General features: G+C 42.0%; 1 protein-coding gene and 1 long non-coding RNA gene across 4 annotated transcripts in view; one reads left to right on the top strand and one right to left on the bottom strand.

Moving 5' to 3' along the window:
- Positions 1-18,898, bottom strand: part of LOC112837286 (uncharacterized) — a 30,328-nt gene that overhangs the window by 3,830 nt on the left and 7,600 nt on the right. The window contains exon 2 of one of the 3 annotated variants that reach the window (XR_012374817.1): positions 6,113-6,287. The exons of 1 other annotated variant lie outside the window; for it this stretch is intronic. This is a non-coding gene — a long non-coding RNA (uncharacterized lncRNA). The remainder of the gene's footprint in view (positions 1-6,112; positions 6,288-18,898) is intronic. One more of the 3 variants, XR_012374819.1, reaches the window with a different exon arrangement.
- Positions 867-2,084, top strand: LOC112837238 (small ribosomal subunit protein uS13-like). The gene is made up of 2 exons (XM_073881303.1): positions 867-912; positions 1,541-2,084. Exons 1-2 carry the CDS (start codon positions 867-869, stop codon positions 2,038-2,040), a joined length of 546 nt encoding a protein of 181 aa, XP_073737404.1. The 3' UTR covers positions 2,041-2,084.

Raw genomic sequence — 18,898 nt, 5'->3', positions numbered from 1 at the left:
ATAAGCTGTCCCCAATATTTTCTAAGTTGCATTGTGAATAGGGACCCAAATTGGAAAGTGGCACATTAGGAAGTAGCAAGGTGGCCAATGCCCCTGGAACTGAACAAAAGTAACACCGACTTTTCCTTGAAGGGCTCAACATACTGCTTTCCCAGGGCATTTCTTTTCTTTTTTTTTTTTTCCTTTTTCCTCCTGATTCTTTGCGGGGATAACAATCTCAGAATGCCAGTCCCCAGGATAAAACCAAATCTTCCATAGCTTCGAGAGGACTATTATTGTTCTGTTCTAACTCGTTGATCCCCAAAACATAAATGGCTTTTTAAAAAAATACCTTTGATGAGTGCAGGCAGAATGCTCCTATCTTTAACCTTGTGAAGTCTTTCCAACATCAGAAAATGGACTTTTTCTAGTGTTCTCCTTTTGGCCTTTTGCCTCTTTGTCTCTTAATTTTCCAGTGCAACCAAAGCAACCAGATCACTCTCTTGATGGCAAGATAACTTGAGCTCGCGATAATGGACAATTTAGTCCAGTGATTTATGCTAGCTTTACAAATTAAGCACTCAACAATGCACTGTGAATTTTTCAGAGATAGCACCCTCAGGATGGGAGAGGATGTGTACTGTGGCACTGGCCAACTACTTAGAGCACGGTGAAGGAGTATCGTTGAAAATTGCAGTAAAGTGAGGTCATCGACCAAACTTGCTTACATCTTACGCCATCTTGTCTGTGAAGCTCTGCATTAACCTAAATGGTGAATCAGAAGAAAGCATCTGCTCTGCTCAGGTACCAGGGGTCAAGGCTCGTGGGGCAAATTGAGGCCATGCCCCCCTCCCCAGCCTGGGCACCTGATGAAGGAAACAACCCGCATGGCATCCATCTGCAGCAGCCCCAATGAAGTTCCAGATTCTTTTGGTTTGTTTTTATTGCAGCCAAATATACATAACATAAAATTTACCACTGGTGACATTTATTACACTCAGCGTTGTGCAACCATCAGCACTCTATAATTCCAGAATGTTTCTGTCACCCAGAGGAAAGTCCCATACACATTTAGCAGTCATTCCACATTCCCACCTTCTGTCGGCCTCTTGCGACCACTAATCGACTTTTTGTCTCTATGGACTTACCTTTTCTGGATATTCCATATAAGTGGAATCTTATAATATCAGCCCTTCTGTGTCTGGCTTGTTTCACTTAGTGTAATGTGTTTGAGGTTCATCCATGTTGTAGCATGGATCAGTGCTTCATTCCTTTTCGTGGCTGAGTAATATTCCATTGTATGGATAGACTGCATTGATTACCTGTTCATCTGCTGGTGCATATTTGCGTTCTTCCACCTTCTGGTTATTGTGAATAGTGCTGCTATGAACATTTGTGTACAAGTTGTTTCAACACCTGTCATGCATTCTTTTGGGCAGACAAACATCTCTTAGAGATGGATTTGGTTCCAGACCACTACAATAAATATTACAAATATTGCAATAAAGCAGGTCAAGTGAATTTTTTGGTTTCCCAGTGCATATAAAAGTTACATTTACAGCTTCCACAAGAGGCCTACACGCTGCCGCTGGGGCCGCCGCCACGTCTCTAGTGATCCCTGAGAAGTTCCAGCACATTTTGCGAGTACTCAACACCAATATCGATGGGCGGCGGAAAATAGCTTTTGCCATCACTGCAATTAAGGGTGTGGGGAGAAGATATGCTCATGTAGTGTTGAGGAAAGCAGACATTGATCTCACCAAAAGGGCCGGAGAGCTCACTAAGGATGAGGTGGAACGTGTGATCACCATTATGCAGAATCCTCGCCAGTATAAGATCCCAGACTGGTTTTTGAACAGACAAAAGGACTTGAAGGATGGAAAGTACAGCCAGGTCCTGGCCAATGGTCTGGACAACAAACTTCGTGAAGACCTGGAGAGACTGAAGAAAATTAGGGCCCACAGAGGGCTGCGCCACTTCTGGGGACTTTGTGTCCGAGGCCAGCACACCAAGACCACAGGGTGCCGTGGCCGCACCGTGGGTGTGTCCAAGAAGAAATAAATTTGTAGGCCTTGTCTATTAATAAAATAGTTTATACACCTAAAAAAAAAAAGTTACATTTACATGGGACTTCAGTGTATTAAGTGTGTGATAGCATTACGTCTAAAAAAAGTAATGTACATATCTTCATTAAAAAATACTTTATTCCTGGGATGCCTGAGTGGCAAGTCGGTCAAGTGTCTGACTTGGTTTCAGCTCAGGTCATGATTTCCTGGGTCATGTGATTGAGCCCCACATCGGGATCTGTGCTCAGTAGAGTGTCTACTTAAAGATTCTCTCCCTCTGTCCCTCCCCTGACTTGTGCACACACACACGTGCTCTCTCTTTCTCTCAAACAAATAAATCTTTTAAAAAATACGTTTATTACTAAAAAATGCTAGCCGCATCTGAGTTTTCAGCAGGTGTAATCACTGATCACAGATCACCATAACAAATACAATAATAATGAAAAAGTTTGAAATATTGCAAGAATTACCCAAATGTGACACAGAAACACAAAGTGAGCAAATGTTGTCGGAAAAATGGTGCCCATAGACTTGCTTGATGCAGGGTTGCCACAAACCTTCAATTTAGAAAAAACACAGTATTGGGCACCTGGGTGGCTCAGTTGTTGGGCGACTGCCTTTGGCTCGGGTCATGGTCCCAGAGTCCCGGGATCGGGTCCCGCATCGGGCTCCCTGCTTGGCGGGGAGTCTGCTTCTCCCTCTGACCCTCCCCCCCCATGCTCTCTCTCTCTATCTCATTCTCTCTTTCAAATAAATAAATAAAATCTTTAAAAAAAATAGAAAAAACACAGTATCTGCGAAGCTCAATACAGAGAAGTGCAATAAAATGAGATATGCCTGTATATCCAGTAGCGGGGATGATGGATCATATGATAATTCGGTTTAACTTTTTGAGAAACTGCCAAACTATTTTCTATAGCTGTTTGCACCATTTACCATTCCCACCAGCAATGTGGGAGGGCTCCAACTTCTCCACATCCTCCCCTCCTGACTCTTCTTGCATCGATATCATATCATTACTGAGAAAACATAGCAACGGGATACCTAGAAAAGTCTGCATTGACACACACATTTCTTGAGTGCCTATAATGGGCCAGGATGATACGACAGTATGGGATTTAAATATTAATAAAAGACAGTGCATTCTTCAGTTTTCTTTTAGTTGGACGAGATGAAAACCCAAAATGAGCCAGTTTAAGCAAAAATGTGGTTCATAGAACCAGGAAGTTAAGGGGAGGAAACTCACTGCAGCCTGGCATCATCCCTTTCTCTCCCTGTCCCTCAGTTCTGCTTTCTTCCGTGGTGGCTTCACTTTGAGGCAGCTTTTCCCCAGGTTGTGGCAAAGACAGCGCCGAGAGCTTAGCAACCCTATCAGAAGTAGAGTTCCTTCCTCCTTAGCTCTGACTTAGTTCCAGCTAGCTCCTGCATAAGTTGCAGGATTGATTGTGCCCTAACCTGGCTCAGGTCACCTCTTCTTGAGCCAGTTGTGTCGACCAAGGGGATGGAATGTGCAGACGGGCCAGGTCTGGATTGCCAGGAACTGGTATCAACTCCACCCAAACCGTGTTGTCTGAGATTAGGGGACAGCTGCCCCCCCCCAAAGGAAAAGGGGAATGCTATTGTCAGAAGAGGGGATGGATGTTGGGCAGACCAAAATCTCAGCAATATTCCACCATCCCTGAGGGAGTTGTGGTCTCATGGGGAGACCCAGGCAAATGCATCCTGTAATTATACTATGCTCTGGGAATAAAGGAAGGGAGTCCTTTACCCCTGTGCAAGGGAAGGGGCTCTGGGAAGGCTCTTTTGAGGACATGAGTCTGAAGCTGAGACTACAGAAGGGATAGGAATCCTCTGGGCAACATCGAGGAACCGGCTTGTGCCAAAGCACAGTGTCCTGAAGTCACTGCAATTAGAGACAACCGCAAGAAACATAGACTTGTCACGATGATTTTTGAAGTCACCATCAAAATACTAAAACCATTGGCATTGCCTCGAGAAGGCTTTTGCTGGTGGATGAGACCACTGCCAGACTTCCCTCTATTGGTTTACTGGATGCGGGGCCTTCCATGTTAAAACCAGGACAATCCAAGGCAAAGTGGGACAATTTGGTCCCGCTATAGTTAAGTCCCCGACTCATGAGCACATATGAGTATGCTCAGAATTGGGATTAGTGCTATGGGGGCATCTGTTATGTAAGGATGATCCCCCTGTTGAAACAAAACATGCCCACAAATGTTCACAGCAGCACTATTCACAATAGCCAAAAGGTGGAAACCACCCAACTACCCATCACCTAATGAGTGGATAAACAAAGTGTGGCATATCCATACAATGGAACTGTATTCAGCCGTAAATAGGAAGGAAGCACTGAGGCGTGCTACAATGGGGATGAACTTGAAAACATTATGCAAAGCAAAGAAGCCAGACACAATAGGCCACAGCCTGTATGATTCCATCGATAAGAAACAACCAGACTAGGCAAATCCGTAGAGACCGAAAGCAGATTGGTGGTTGCAAGGGGGCTAGGGGAGGTGATTAATAGGTATGGGTTTTCTGTTTGGGGTCATGAAAGGGTTCTAGGACTAGATAGAGAGAATGGGTGCACAACACCATGAATGTACTTAATGCCACTGAACTGAACACTTTAAAATGGTTAAAATGGTAAATTTTATGGCAAGTGTATTTTACCACAATAATGAAAAAAAAAAAAAAGAAGAAGAATCCCTGCTTCCCAAAAGGTGTATAAATCAGGTGATCTAAAAGGCAGCCCGCAAAGCCAAAGTTGGCCTGCAGATGAGCTTCATTTGGCTGCAGGGAGGTTTTAAAAAATTCTTTAATTTCTGGCTAACATTTCTAAAATGGGATATTTTACATACAAAAATTCTGATGAGCAATTTATTTGGAAAAATCCAAAACCCTGGCCCCACTTGAGCTGCATCTGCCCCTGGAAGCATCAGGAGGAGTGTGGAAAGGCTATTCAACTTTGGGGCCGAGACTCTCGGCTCCCCTCCAGTCTCTGTTCCCCTAGCCTTCCCCTGGGATCCCCATCTGCTCTACCTGCTTTGTCCCCATGGGCACTAAAGTGCAGGATTTCCAATACTTGCACAGAACAATTAGAAGAGAGGCAGATACTAAAATATGGAAATCAGGCCATCGATACGGTGATTTCCATTTTCATTCCTCCAGAAATGAGATGTCAGTGGATTCCATTTCCCCAGAAGTGTTACATGACTTTCAGAAGGGTAAGGAAATTTCCCCTTCTAGCAATAATTTGGAACCTTAGCTGCGCATGGGAATCACCTGGGAAATTTTTTTTTTTTTAATGTTGGTGCCTAGGTCCTATCCCCCCGAGATTCTGATTTATTTGGTCTGGGGTGTGCCACAGGTATCGGGATTTTTGAAAGCTCCCCAGGGTAATTCTGATGTAGAGCCCAAGTTGACAACTACTGCTTTACATCTTCCTTTTAGAGAATTGCCCCTCTTCTGGCCTCAGATGTCACAGAGAAAATAACTTACATGTTGAGAATCTTTACAGTTTTTACTTTAAAGTAGATATCTTGTGTTGTTCTCGATAGCTACCCCTACAAACATATGCTATCTTCAGCTGCTCAGCAGTTATCTTGACAGAGACAGAAAAACATAGGAATTAAATAATCTATTTTTTTTTGGTAGGAGACTCCGTGGCTTCATTATCAAAAACAGCATCGAAAGCACCTCATAAAAACCTGACAGTTAACCCTGCCTTTGTTTAATTGGCGTGAAGGACTCTAGCCTATATAGACTGTGCTATAGACTAAGGAAGCAATCTGATAAAGAACACATGCTGTTTACCCAGGCTGGAGTCTTAATGGTTTGTCATGTGAACGCGTGTGCATTGTTCAAAGTGATCACCCCTTTCCAGAGTGCAACTGTGACGCAATTGCTGACATCCCGGCCATGCATTTTCCATGGGCTCCTGCTTGTGAGCTGCTCCACCAAGCTCTCCCCCACGGGGCAAAAAAGCAGCCACTGACAGGAGAAACAAAACCTTTTCCCTAGTCTGGCCATATTCAAGGCGTGCTGCCTACCCTGGATCTCACCATTCCTGCAGTCCGCTCTGCCCAGGTCAGAGAGGAAGCCCACACGCCTGCCCTTCCAGCTCACACCATGGGCCATTTCTCATGCACCTCCACTGCACACCACACCACAGCTGTCTGCGTCTCGTGGCACAGTGTTGGCTCGGCTTCCAGCAGCCATCTGTGACTTCGGGGGGAGGAGGGGAGGAAAAGAAAAAGAAAAAAGAAATGCATGTGGTAAATTACCAAAATTGCCCACGTTGTCCTGGGCGAGCCTCAAATCCTCCACAATTTGATTGATTCCTGAAAGGTACAGACCCTGAGTTTATTGAGCCTCTTTTTGTATTTGAGTCTGAACACTGGAACTGATGGTCCTTGAGAAGTCTCCTCTGTGATTTCTCAACTTTCCTTTTCTTTGAAGTAATGGGGAAAAAATGAGAAATGTTGAGTGGGACAGATCACAGGTTTTCCCCTGTCTTGGGCTTCTGTACACAGAATCAGATAAATCAGTACCTGTTTAGTCTATCTGGTAAATTGAGAACGCTTTTTATTTTCATCATAGGAAGTAGAAATGTTGGCTTTTAGTTTTGAAAGATAGGCCTAGTCCATGGTTTCGACTGAGCTGGAAGGTTAGTAGTCCTCAGACCAGGGATGTTGACTGAGTCTGTACTCATTTAATTCAATGATCAATTCATTTCTTTTTACTAGCAAAGAGTCTGATCTCCTGATAGGATAACAGGAATCTGCAGGATTGGAGGGGGTGATGGAACTTCATCACCACACATAGACGCGGGTCCAGGGGAGGGAGCTGATCACTGTGGGGAAGAATGTTGGCTCCGAATATGATCTGATGGCCACGTTCAAATCCCAGCTCTGCCACCTCCCGGCCCTGTGACCTTATGCAAGTGATTGCACCTCTCTGTGTCCAGGTTTCCCCACCTGTAAAATGAAGGTAATAATAGTATCTGCCTCCTCGGATTGTGCTGAGGATGAAATGACTCAACGTGTGTGAAGTGCCTAGAACACCGCCTGAAAATTAGATGTGACTCCTCCTGCCCCGGAAACCTAACCCACTGTAGTCACACAAAGGCGGAAGCTTGCTGCATCCTGCCAAACTTACAGGCATGCACGGCATTCTTCCCCATCTATTTCCAAAAAATCTATAGTGCAGGGTACCTGTGTGGCTCAGTGGTTTAAGCGGGGGACTCTTGGTTTCCGCTCAGGTCATGATCTCAGGGTCCTGGGATTGAGCCCCACATGGGGCTCTGTGCTCAGCAGGGAGTCTGCTTCAGGACACTCTCCCTCTGCCCTCCTAAAATAAACAAATAAATCTTTCTTTTTTAAATCGATGGGAAGATCCTGTTCAGAATTTCTGCAAGTGCCACGTGCTGACCAGTTCGCATCAGAACCACTTGGGTTGCTTAATCAAAATTGCAAAGCCTGGGCCCCCCTGAGACCTGCTGAGGCTCTTTGGGGGTTCAAGGCCTGGGCATCTGAATTCTTAACAAGCATCTCATGTTATATAATGTACTCTCAAGTCAGGAAAGTGTGATTAGAATTAACAAAGAGTGATACCCGTGGAGCCTAGAGCCTGGTCTTATGAATCCAGGAAAGCAGTGTCTCTCAAACGTCATTCAAGTGCTACCTTTATTCACAATTTTGCCCAGTTATTTGACAATTGGTAACAGCATATGCCTACAATTTTCTGTTACGTGACTCTCTATTTTTATGAAAACAAATTCATTTTAAAAGGGAAATTTATTTCATTAGTGCAAATGAAAAACAGACGTCTTGCCATAACTAGATGATAACTCTAAGAGTAAATATCATTTTTTAAAATAATGTTATTAAATTCTACCGTTACCCACGGAAGCTCTGAATCTGCTGCAGCATTTGTTAAATAGGAAAAAAATCAGCAAGTGCCAGAGAGGTGTTCCAGACTTGGTAGCACCATGTGGAGACTTTCTCCTTGATGCCATGATTAAGAGGGACTCAAAGGAGAGTAACTTCCTCACCAGGTGATGCAATGCCGTTGAACGTTGTGTCTAAGCACCACCTAAAGTCATTTCCTAGTGAGTCATGGTGCACTTGGTGCAGAACTGCAATAAAGCCTTTGCCTGAAGTCTATTGACTCTGGATTTGCAAGAGTAAGAATAAAAACAAAGCAAAACAAAACAAAACAAAAAACAATGGCCCAGGCTACTCAAGACACCAGTAAGCATGGTACATGCGGTCCATGAGTCTCCAGGACCTCCCTCAGATGTCCGTCTCAAAGGGTGAGGGTGTCACAGATTTGGATTCAGATCCAACTACCCACTCCCTGTGGTTTGTGACCTTGGGCAACTCTCCAGAAACCTTTCTTTCTATAACATAAAATGACATGATACTTGTTCAAGCCAAGATGAAATCAAATGATGTTTGAAAAGCCTTAACACAGAGGGATGATGCACAGTTGATGTTCAATAAATGGTAGCTTTTAAAAATTACCAAGACTTCATATTTTTAACCACTTTTGATAGAACTCTTTGTAGAACGCTATTTTATCTCCTAAATACAGTGAAACTTGATGACTCAAGGCTATCATTTTGAATGTCTCTGCAGTCATTTTATTGTCATTGGATGCATTTCTAACACCTTCCAATATTCACCTTCTTGTTTGGCCATTCCAAATATGCAGTGGTCAGATAACCAAGCCAAAAGTCCACCAATAGAGACTTGATTAAAACACAGCAAAATTACATGGGTAGCCAATAAAAGTGCAAAAAGATACTCTTATAGTAATCAGAAAAATACAGAGGCGCCTGGGTGGCTCAGTCAGTTAAGCAGCTGCCTTCAGCTCAGGTCATAATCCCAGAGTTCTGGGATTGAGCCCCGCATCGGGCTCCCTGCTCAGTGGGGAGTCTGCTTCTCCCCTGCCTTTCCACTCATGCCTTCTCTCACTATCCTGTCTCTCTTAAATAAACAAATAAAATACTTTTTTTTTTTTTTTTGAAAATCTATGCAACAGAATCTCTTCCTCATGGGCACAGGGTTGTATGTGCAAAACCCCAAGTATTGGTGAGGATGTGGAGAAGTTAGAACCCTTGTGCATCACTGTAGAAAACAGTATGGCAGCTCCTCAAAAAATTAAACATAGAATTACCGTATGATCCAGCAATTCCTCTGGGTTATATACCCAAAAGAATTGAAAGGAAGGACTCAAACAGATCTCTGCATGTTCATAGCAACATTATTATTAATAATAGCCAAGACGGGAAACAACCCAAGTGTCCATTGACAGATGAATAACAAAATGTGGTAGATAATATGCATGGAGTATGATTCAGTCATGAAAAAGAATGAAGTACCAAGAGATGCTACAACATGGATGACCTTGAAAACATTACGCTAAGTTTATTTAACTTAGTCAGACATGAAAGGACAAATACCACTTACATGAGATACCCAGCATAGTCAAATTCATAGAGGCGGAAAGTAGAATTGTAGTGGCCCAGGTCTGGGGGAGGGGGCAATAAGGAGTTAGTGTTTAATGGGGACAGAATGTCAGTTTGGGAAGATGAAAAGTTCTGGAGACGGATGGTAGTGATGGCTGCACAACAATGTGAATGTGCTTAATGCCACTGAACTAAACATGGTTAAAATGGTAAAATCTTATATTAGGTATATTTTACCACAATTTTAGTTTATTTCATGTATTTATTTTTAAAGTAATCTCCATGCCCAATGGCTCAAACTCACGACCCCAAAATCAAGAGTCGCACGCTCTCCTGACCGAGCGAGCCAGGTGCCCCTACCACAATTCTTAAAAAAAGAATGCAGAGCTAAGCCAGAAAGTGTGACTTTTGAACTTCGATGCCCTGGAAAGTTTTTTCTTCTTATTTCATGTTCAAGACGATGTGTAATAGGGGGACAGAAGATATCACCAATCTGGTCTCAAAATAAGTGGAATGTTACTGAATTTGTCTTTTTTTTTCATTGTTTCTCCTATTCGTCTTCAGTCCCATCAAAATACTAACAGAAAACTGCTAATGTATGTTAAATAATTAATAATTAAACAATTAGGCATTGTGGTAAGTCTGCTCTTCATAAAATTGACAGATTATGAAGATTCAATAAGATAATACGTACAAAGTGCACAGTACCATAGTTGTTATTGTTGTTATTTTTATCTCACTGAATTCTGAAATCATTCCTATGACATAGGTATTATTGATATCCCCTTGGTATAGGCAAGAAAAATCGAGGTTCAAGAAGTTAAGTGATTTATCCAAGATCACACAGAACGTGGCAAAGTTAAAGCTAAAAAGCAGATTGTCAGACTCCAAAGTCTATGTGCTTGACCACTATGCTGAGATTACTTTGTCAAGTCTTCAATTTCATGAGAAGATTCTAACTATTCTTAAAAGTGCACCAAAGCAAATTTTAATTTTTTAATTGTTTTAAATTTCAAAATATCATTTACTTATTATTATAGTCAAATATAGTAGAGATTACCATCTTCTAAGTATTTAATGATTTATTCTAAAGAATATAGTTGAAAAGCACATAATTTAAAAGACCCCTTTATCCTATCTTTCCCCATCTCAGCTTTCATGTCCTATTCCCCAGAGGAAAACACCCTCAAACCTTATACTTTTCCCCTGGTACTTATCACCATCCTTCTAAATAAGAAACTTATGCTACAATTTCTTGATTTATCAATTTTAGAATGTCTATTGGCTCATTTCTCCCGTACCAACACCACTCCTTACTTAACCTCCTCCTATCTCTCCAACATTATTACACAGCAATTTGGGAGTGGAGATGTTTATATTATGGTCATGTAAATTTTGTTTTCTACCAAACCAAGTAGATGCACTATGACCATGCTTCCTTTCTGGTTAAACCCTTTGCTTTTTCCTAGAGTTAATAATTGACTTGGTTTTTCATTTCTCTGGTTTTCTAAGTATTGTTTCTAATTAATTTTCCACGGGCTCCAACATCTCTGCTATAGGTCTATCAACAATATTTTCTACATTCAAAGAATCAGTTTCATGTTTTTCCTGGGGATCTCCTCCCACAGTCTGTTGTCTTGCTCCAATCAGGACAAGTTGTTCTCTAGGGCCTACTGCACAGCTGTCATTTTGAATCATCTCTTTGCCATTGTCCTCTGAATTTCCTTTGCCTATTGCCCATTTTGAATCTCCTCTTCCTTGGAGTCTTGCCTCCCTCTTTCTTATTTTACTCTCATTTTGTTGGAGTATATTTCCAAAAGCTTATTGAAAGAGGGTAAATGGGGGGCACCTGGGTGGCTCAGTCATTAAGCGTCTGCCTTCGGCTCAGGTCATGATCCCCGGGTCCTGGGATCGAGTGCCTCATCGGGCTCCCTGCTCAATGGGAAGCCTGCTTTTCCCTCTCCCACTCCCCTGCTTGTGTTCTCCCTCTCTCTTTGTCTCTCTCTCTCTCAAATAAATAAATAAAATCTTTTAAAAAAAAGATTTTATTTATTTATTTGAGAGAGAGAGAGAATGAGAGATAGAAAGCACGAGAGGGAAGAGGGTCAGAGGGAGAAGCAGACTCCCTGCTGAGCAGGGAGCCCGACATGGGACTCGATCCCGGGACTCCAGGATCATGACCTGAGCCGAAGGCAGTCGCTTAACCAACTGAGCCACCCAGGCGTCCCATAAATAAAATCTTTAAAAAAAAAAAAAAAAGAAAGAAAGAGCGTCCATGGGAGCTAGTTTTTTTAAGTCTTTGCATGCCTGAAAATATCTTTGTTCTAATGTCACTCTCCAGTGATAGTTTAGCTGGGTATAGAATTCTAAATTGGAAAGCTGGTGACTGTTCTCCCTTCAGGTGTAGCACATCTATATCCAATACATACATTTTATTATTCCTTAATGTTGTTTTATTTTTTAAACATATTTTTAAGTAATCCCTACACCCAAGGTGGGACTTGAACTTACAACCCCAAAATCAAGAGTTGCACGCTCTACTGATGGAGCCAACCAAGAGCTTCAACATTTTTTTGTCAGATTCTATGCCCATTGTGGGACTTGAACTCATGACTCCAAGATCAAAAGCTACATGTTCTATGGACTGAGCCAGCCAGGTGCCCCTCCTTAATGTTGTTTTAGTGAGGTTTTTGGAAGAGGCAAAGACAAATGTAGAGTATTTAGTCTTTCATGTTTAACTGGAAATCCCTCCAACAACTTTTGCCTCCCAATATTTGTTGAAATCTCTTATCCACTATTGTCTCTCTTGCCATTCTCTTGTCCTTGTGAGTTAGTACATTCTCATCCCTTTATTGCCTTTTAGCCAGATTTTGGGAGGAAGAGAAAATAAAGGTATCTCCCAATATGCTGGTTTTAACTGGAAATTCCACAATGGTTTATGAAATAAAACTCAAATGTCTTGAATCATATCATAAAATATCTATCCATGCATATGAACAGAGGTAAGCCCTCTGAAGGATGAATTTTGTACCCTCTTTTCTCTTTGTCTGAGGAAAGAAGTCCACCTTTATACTCTCCTGTGAGGTCTACTCCTCAGCTTAACTTGGCTAACACCTAAACAAGTCAAATTGCTTCCTGCGCATATGCAATTACAAATGCAATTAGATTTAGTTTTCCTATTTATAAACAAAGCTTTAAAAAACATTATAAACAAAAAAATTATAAACAAAGCTTTAAAAAATTAGAAAATAAGCAGGATATGTGATCCCCAGGTCCAAATCAGATTTTTGCTTTTATTTCTATTTTATTTTATTTTTAAGAAAGGGACAGAAGAGTAGAGGAAATGCATTAGTGAAAGGATTATGGATAAAATATTAGTATTCTCTATTTTTTATGTATTTATTTGTTTGTTTATCTATTTATTTTTAAGATTTATTTATTTGAAAGAGAGAGGGTGCGAGGGGGTGGGTGAGAGGCACAGGGAGAGAATCTTCAAGCAGACTCCCTGCTGAGCATAGAGCCTGACATGGGCTCGATCCCACAACCCATGAGATCACAACCTGAACCAAAACTGAGAGTCAGATGCTTAACCAACTGAGCCACCCAGGTAACCCTAGTATTCTCTATTTTTAAAGAAATTTAAAAGTTTTTAAAAACCCAGAGAGTTAAATAGTGGTCTACAGTCTCAAAGGCACTGTCCTTTACTCTCAGATGGGTTTCTGCCACAGGTGGATTTTTCTGGAAGAAGAATACCGAAACAGAGTTTGAAGTACAAGAGTTAGCACTCAACATCTGTGAAAAGAAGCAGGAGGAAGGGGTGCCTGGGTGACTCAGTTGGTTAAGCGTCTGCCTTCAGCTCAGGTCATGATCCCGGGGTCCTGGGATCGAGCCCCGCATCAGGCTCCCTGCTCTGCGGGATGCCTGCTTCTCCCTCTCCCACTCCCCCTGCTTGTGTTCCCTCTCTCTCTGTGCCTCTCTCTGTCAAATAAATAAATAAAATCTAAAAAAAAAAAAAAAAAGGCAGGAGGAAGCAAGTGAGATAATAGAAAATATAGTGTCTCCCCCAACTCCTGACATGGGGCTCCTGAAACCCTTGTGATTTCCTAAGTGATAAGAGCTCTTGGAGCAATTTTTGATCTAAAGAGGTGACTCTGTCTGGCCTCCTGGATGGACTCCTGGATGGGAGTTGGCCACTAGAAAGACCAAGCCAGGATTAGAAGCTTGGAATTTTCAGCCCCACCCCCTATTCTCTAGAGAGGGCAGAGGGGCTGGAAATGGAGTTAATAATTGATCATGCTGCATGAGGAAACTTCCATAAAATTCCAATACTCTAAGGTTTGGAGAGCTTCCAGACTGGAGAACACATCCACTTACTGAGAGAGTGGCATACCCCCATTCCTCGAGGACAGAAGCCACTGCACTTAGGACACTCCCAGACCTTACCCTATGTATCTCTTCTCGCTGTTCATCTGTATCCTTTATCATGTCCTTTCATAAGCTGGTAAATGTAAGTAAGTGTTTTCCTGAGTTCTGTGAGATGCTCTGGCAAATTAATTGAACCTGAGGAGGGGATTGTGGGAACTCTGATTTATAACCAATCAGTCGGAAGTACAGGTGATGAGCTGGACTTGCAGCAGGCATCTGAAGTGGGAGTTGAGGGGACAGTCTTGTGGGATCTGTAATCTTGTGGGATCTGATGCTATCTGCAGATAGATAGTGTCAGAATTGAGTTGAATTGTAGGACACCCAGCTGGTGTTGCAGAATTGCTTGGTGCAGGGAAAACCCCACATATCTGGTGTTAGAAGTGTTGTGAGTGTGGTAGTCCTGTGAGAGTAAAGGAGAAACACAGGAGGGAGAACTGGTTTTTTTTTTCTAAACAAAGCAGAATTGGGTGGAGAGTAAAGCCCAACTATGATGTGCACCCAACAAAGCCTCCACCAAAACCACGGGAAGCTCTGCAGCAATGATTGCCTGTCGGAGTTGTTGGAGTTGGGCCAAAGTAACAGGTTCCTGTAGCCCCATCCCACTCCTGCCTCCCTCAGTCACCCAGTAGTAACTGCCCCAGGAAGGATGTGACCTTGGATGAGCAGCTCTCCACAGCTGAGGCTTGAAGCCCAAGGAGCTGACAACAGAGCCCATTTCTTGACTGTACTCCCAGCCACAGGACAGCAAGTCTTTCCTTGAATATGGTCTGTGCAGCCCATCTCTTTGTCCGTCATTACTGTCTGTGTCTCCTATGGCTGCTGTAACAAGTTAGCATAAACATTGTGGCTCAAAACAACCCAAATTTATTATTTTACAATTGTGGAGGTCAGGAGTCCAAAATCATCTCGTTGGGCTAAAGCCCAGGTCTTGGCTCTAGGGGAGAATCCACTACTTTGCCTTTCCCCTCTTCTAAAGGCTGTTCACAATTCTTGGCTTGTGACCCCCAGCCAGCAACACATTACTCCAACCTCTGCTTCCACTGTCATACCTTTCGCTGATTGCCCTGCCTCCCTCTTTCACTTATAAAGACTCTTGTGATGACACAGGGCCCACCAGGATAATCTAGGATAACCTCTGCATCTCAAGATCCTTAACTTAATCCCATCTGCAAAGTCCCTTTTGCTATGTGAAGTACCACATTCACAGGTTCCAGGGATTAGGATATGGACATCTTTGGGGACCATTATTCTGCCTATCAAAGTTACCAAAGAGATATTCTAGAGTAGCTGGTAAGAGTAGCACCAACCAGATACACTATTTTGATCCCTACATTTGTCTACAATAATACCTCATGTGAATCCAGAGCTTCCTCTGCCTCAAGTACTGTGCTAAGTGCTCAACATGACTATCTCACTTATTTCTCTCAACAGTTCTGAGGTAGGCACTATTATTATATCTTTATTTTGCAAATGAGGAAGTAGAGGCCCAAAGAGGTTAAGCTATTTGCCTTTGGTCAAACCACTGGTAAATGGAAGAATCTTGATTTAAACCCTGGTCTGCCTGACTCCAAAGCTGGTATCCTTGACCATGTCTTTCTAACCCTCCTTTGCTTGTTGCTAAGGTTAGGTCTTTAAGCTGCTAAACACAACCACCTCCTTTCACCCTACATGCCAGCTCAGGGTGGCACACGACAAAGGCTCAATAAATATTTGTTGGATTGAACTCCCCAAAATGTAATCTCTTGCCAGTTTCCACACAACCATTAGGATATTCCCAAATTCCCATATTCTTATTCTCACAGCCAATAAACTTTTATTGGGCATTTATGTGCCAGGCACTGGAGAAATTCAAAGATGAATAAAACATGTGGCTCATTTCCAGGGAGCTCACTTTCCAGTGAGGGAGTCATGATTTTGACCTTGGAGCCATTTTTAGTTTCCCTCCTTTCCATTCCTTTAGACAATTAGCGATGAATTTGAAAACAATGAAAGCATCATTGTTATTGTTTTGGACAATTATCTACAATAGGAATCTGAAGAACAAGAAGAGGAGGCTGGAAGTCCTTTGGGGCTTTTTTTCATATTAATATATATATTTACTGTGCACACACACGTATGTAGGGGTGATTTTAGGTTTTGTTTCCATTTTTTAAAAATGGAAGCGTGTTCTATATATTATTCTTATGCTTGTCTTTCCACTTAGGAGTGCATGGTAGGATACATTTCCAAGCTCGCTTCCTCTTAAATGTTTCATTCCCCTATTGACACTCATTAAAAATAGTTTCAAGTGTTTTCCCCCAAAACTTGCAGGATAAGAACTTCCTTTTGTTGTGGTTACAACCACCTTGAGGAGTGACAGGTCTACCTTTTACTGAACCATCTGGTGCCTCATCCCTAGAATGGTCTTTCCAAAGCCTAAATTTGATGGTGTCTTCTCTCCAAAATTTCCCCATCGCCTGCAGGATAAATCCAAATCTGCACCAGTTGGCCTAGCAGACAAGGATTTTCAGAATCTGGCCCCTACAGCTATTCAGCCTCCCATGGTGGCCCTCCACATACAACCTAGCCCCTCACTGGCTTTCTTTATTCTGCCTTAGTGGTCTTCTTGCAGGTTCTCAAATGCACCAACCTGCTTTGAATCCAGGCCTTCCAACATCCTCTCTTCCCTGCCTGGACAGCTTTCTCTACTTCCTCCATCAGAGTACATTCTAATCACTCTTCGAATCTCTGCTGAAGCATCACTTCCTTAGGGTTTTCTTAGGCCCCTCTCAGCCTGCATCTTTATTTTCTTTCCTTCATCCTGGGTACATGCATCATGCTAGAAATTAACTTCACGTTCTGTTTTGCCTGCAATTCTCTCTGCCCCACTGGAGGGTCTGTCTTCTTCACCTGCTGAACGCCCCCCTCCCAGCCCCCCATTCCAGGCATCGCACAGTTGGTGGCACATTGCAGGTGTTGATAAATGTCTGCTAAATGACTGATATTGAATGACTCATGGGGAAATTTTACTGCTTCTGGTTAATATACAATGCGTAGGTGCAGTCTCATGTTGAATATTTGGTTCCACTGACAATGATAGAGAAAAATCACTTAACCAAGATGAAGACATCCTAGTTTCTTTTTCAAAAGTACTTTATCTATTTTAAGAGTTGTTCTTTTCTTGTGTTTATTAATTTATTTGTGGCTTTAATCATTGTGAACCATTTATTTTAAATGGGTCTTTAATAAACCAATTATCTGAAGCATTTGGATCTGATCTTGTTTGTTGTTTCTGTTGACTCTTGCTCATGGTGGATTGTTTCCTTGTGTGTTTTGTAATTTCAGACACATAGATCTTTATTTGCAGGAATCCAGTACATCTAGACTGAAGGTTTGCCTTCCAGAGTTTGTTTAGCTCATTTCTTGGCTTGAGGGTTCCCCAAGTGTAAATCTGAACCCTAAACCTATATGAGTGTAGTCCTATTGTGACGAATTCTAAGGGGGCATTTCTTTCCCACTCGGGGTCCAGAATAAAAGAAATAAGCTGCCTTGTTATCTCCCTATGTTGGCTGGATGAATTTTTCTAGTCCCTCCACCCTTTTCCCTAAGGGTGTAGCTCTTTGAGGGTCTTTGTGTGGAGGCCACAGTTCCTTTCCCCCAAAGTTTTGTCCCCTGTCCTTTGGGACTTTTACAACTGAAACCCCTCCCCTGCTCCATGGAGACAATCCTTACCAGTTTGGTTTTCACCATCTATTTTTCTGACTTCTGAAAATTATTCCTGTTTTCTGGTGGTGTTATATTTTATCCAGCATTATCTAGACGACTATTAACTGGGGAAAGTTTTTACATTATCTAGTCCAAAATAATGGCCCAAAATGGAAACCCAGTAGACTAGTTTATAGATCTTGCCCTCAGTCTGTGTGCCTGAGTCTGTTTTTTTTTTTTAAGTCACTTTGTTCTCTTGTTATTTTCTGTATATTTACCGCTTTTCTCCTATTCTCTCCCTCATTTACAACAGTTACATTACAGAACAAAATGCCTTATGCTAATAATGTCTCATGTATAAACTAGACTTTTCTTCCCTGAGTATTTGGCTCCTATTACTGGTTCTTTTTCACCTCCTTTCCTAAGTATCCTTTTATGTAATTTTCTAGTGAACAGGCACCAAATATAGCTAGTATCTGATCCATATGTCACCTGCTAATTTAAATGTTCTTTTCTTAAAAAAAAAAAATCTATCCCAATTTTGCAGATGAAAAGAAATCCTGAGGTCGAAAAAACTGCTAGCAATGTTTCCATACATACCATTGTCAAAACGCTGGCAAATTTGGTAACATGAGGTGGCCAAGTTTTTAAAAATTCAGTACTAGTATTGCAAGTCATATTATAATTTGAATAAGAACTCTAACTTGCTTAAAACATGTTTTAGGCCCAGATAAATTTCTTTTGGTCTTAGGTCTAGGAATACATGCACACATGTATTTCTATTGATATACAAGTATATCAAGTGTACTTTATACAGGCAATATTTGCAGCCTAGGAGTGCTTCGCAGAGGGTCTGGTTTGTAAGGCTATTCCTCCTTACTCGTAGCTTCCTTGGAATTTCTTTTTCTTTTTTTTTTTAAGATTTTATTTATTTATTTGAGAGAGTGCATGTGCATGTGCAAGAGAGAAAGAGAGAGAGAACACGAGCAGGGGGGAGGAGAAGCGGGAGAGGAAGAAGCAGGCTCCCTACTGAGCAGGGACCCCCATATGGGACTTGATCCCAGAACACTGGGATCATGATCTGAGCTGAAGGCAGTCACTTCAGGGACTGAGCCACCCAGGCAGCGGTTGCCCTGGAATTTTTCATTTACATAACAACCAAGTAAAAATGAGATAAGTATTGAAGAAACTACTTTTGTCATTTTTTTTAAAGATTTTATTTATTTATTTGAGAGAGAGAATGAGAGAGAGAGAG

Source organism: Callorhinus ursinus, unplaced genomic scaffold, assembly GCF_003265705.2.
Source record: "Callorhinus ursinus isolate GAN/ISIS: 27379988/994484 unplaced genomic scaffold, GSC_fseal_2.0 scaffold41, whole genome shotgun sequence".
Classification (NCBI taxonomy): domain Eukaryota; kingdom Metazoa; phylum Chordata; class Mammalia; order Carnivora; family Otariidae; genus Callorhinus; species Callorhinus ursinus.
Note: the sequence above shows the minus strand (reverse complement) of the source record. Positions and strands in the feature narration are given on the sequence as shown.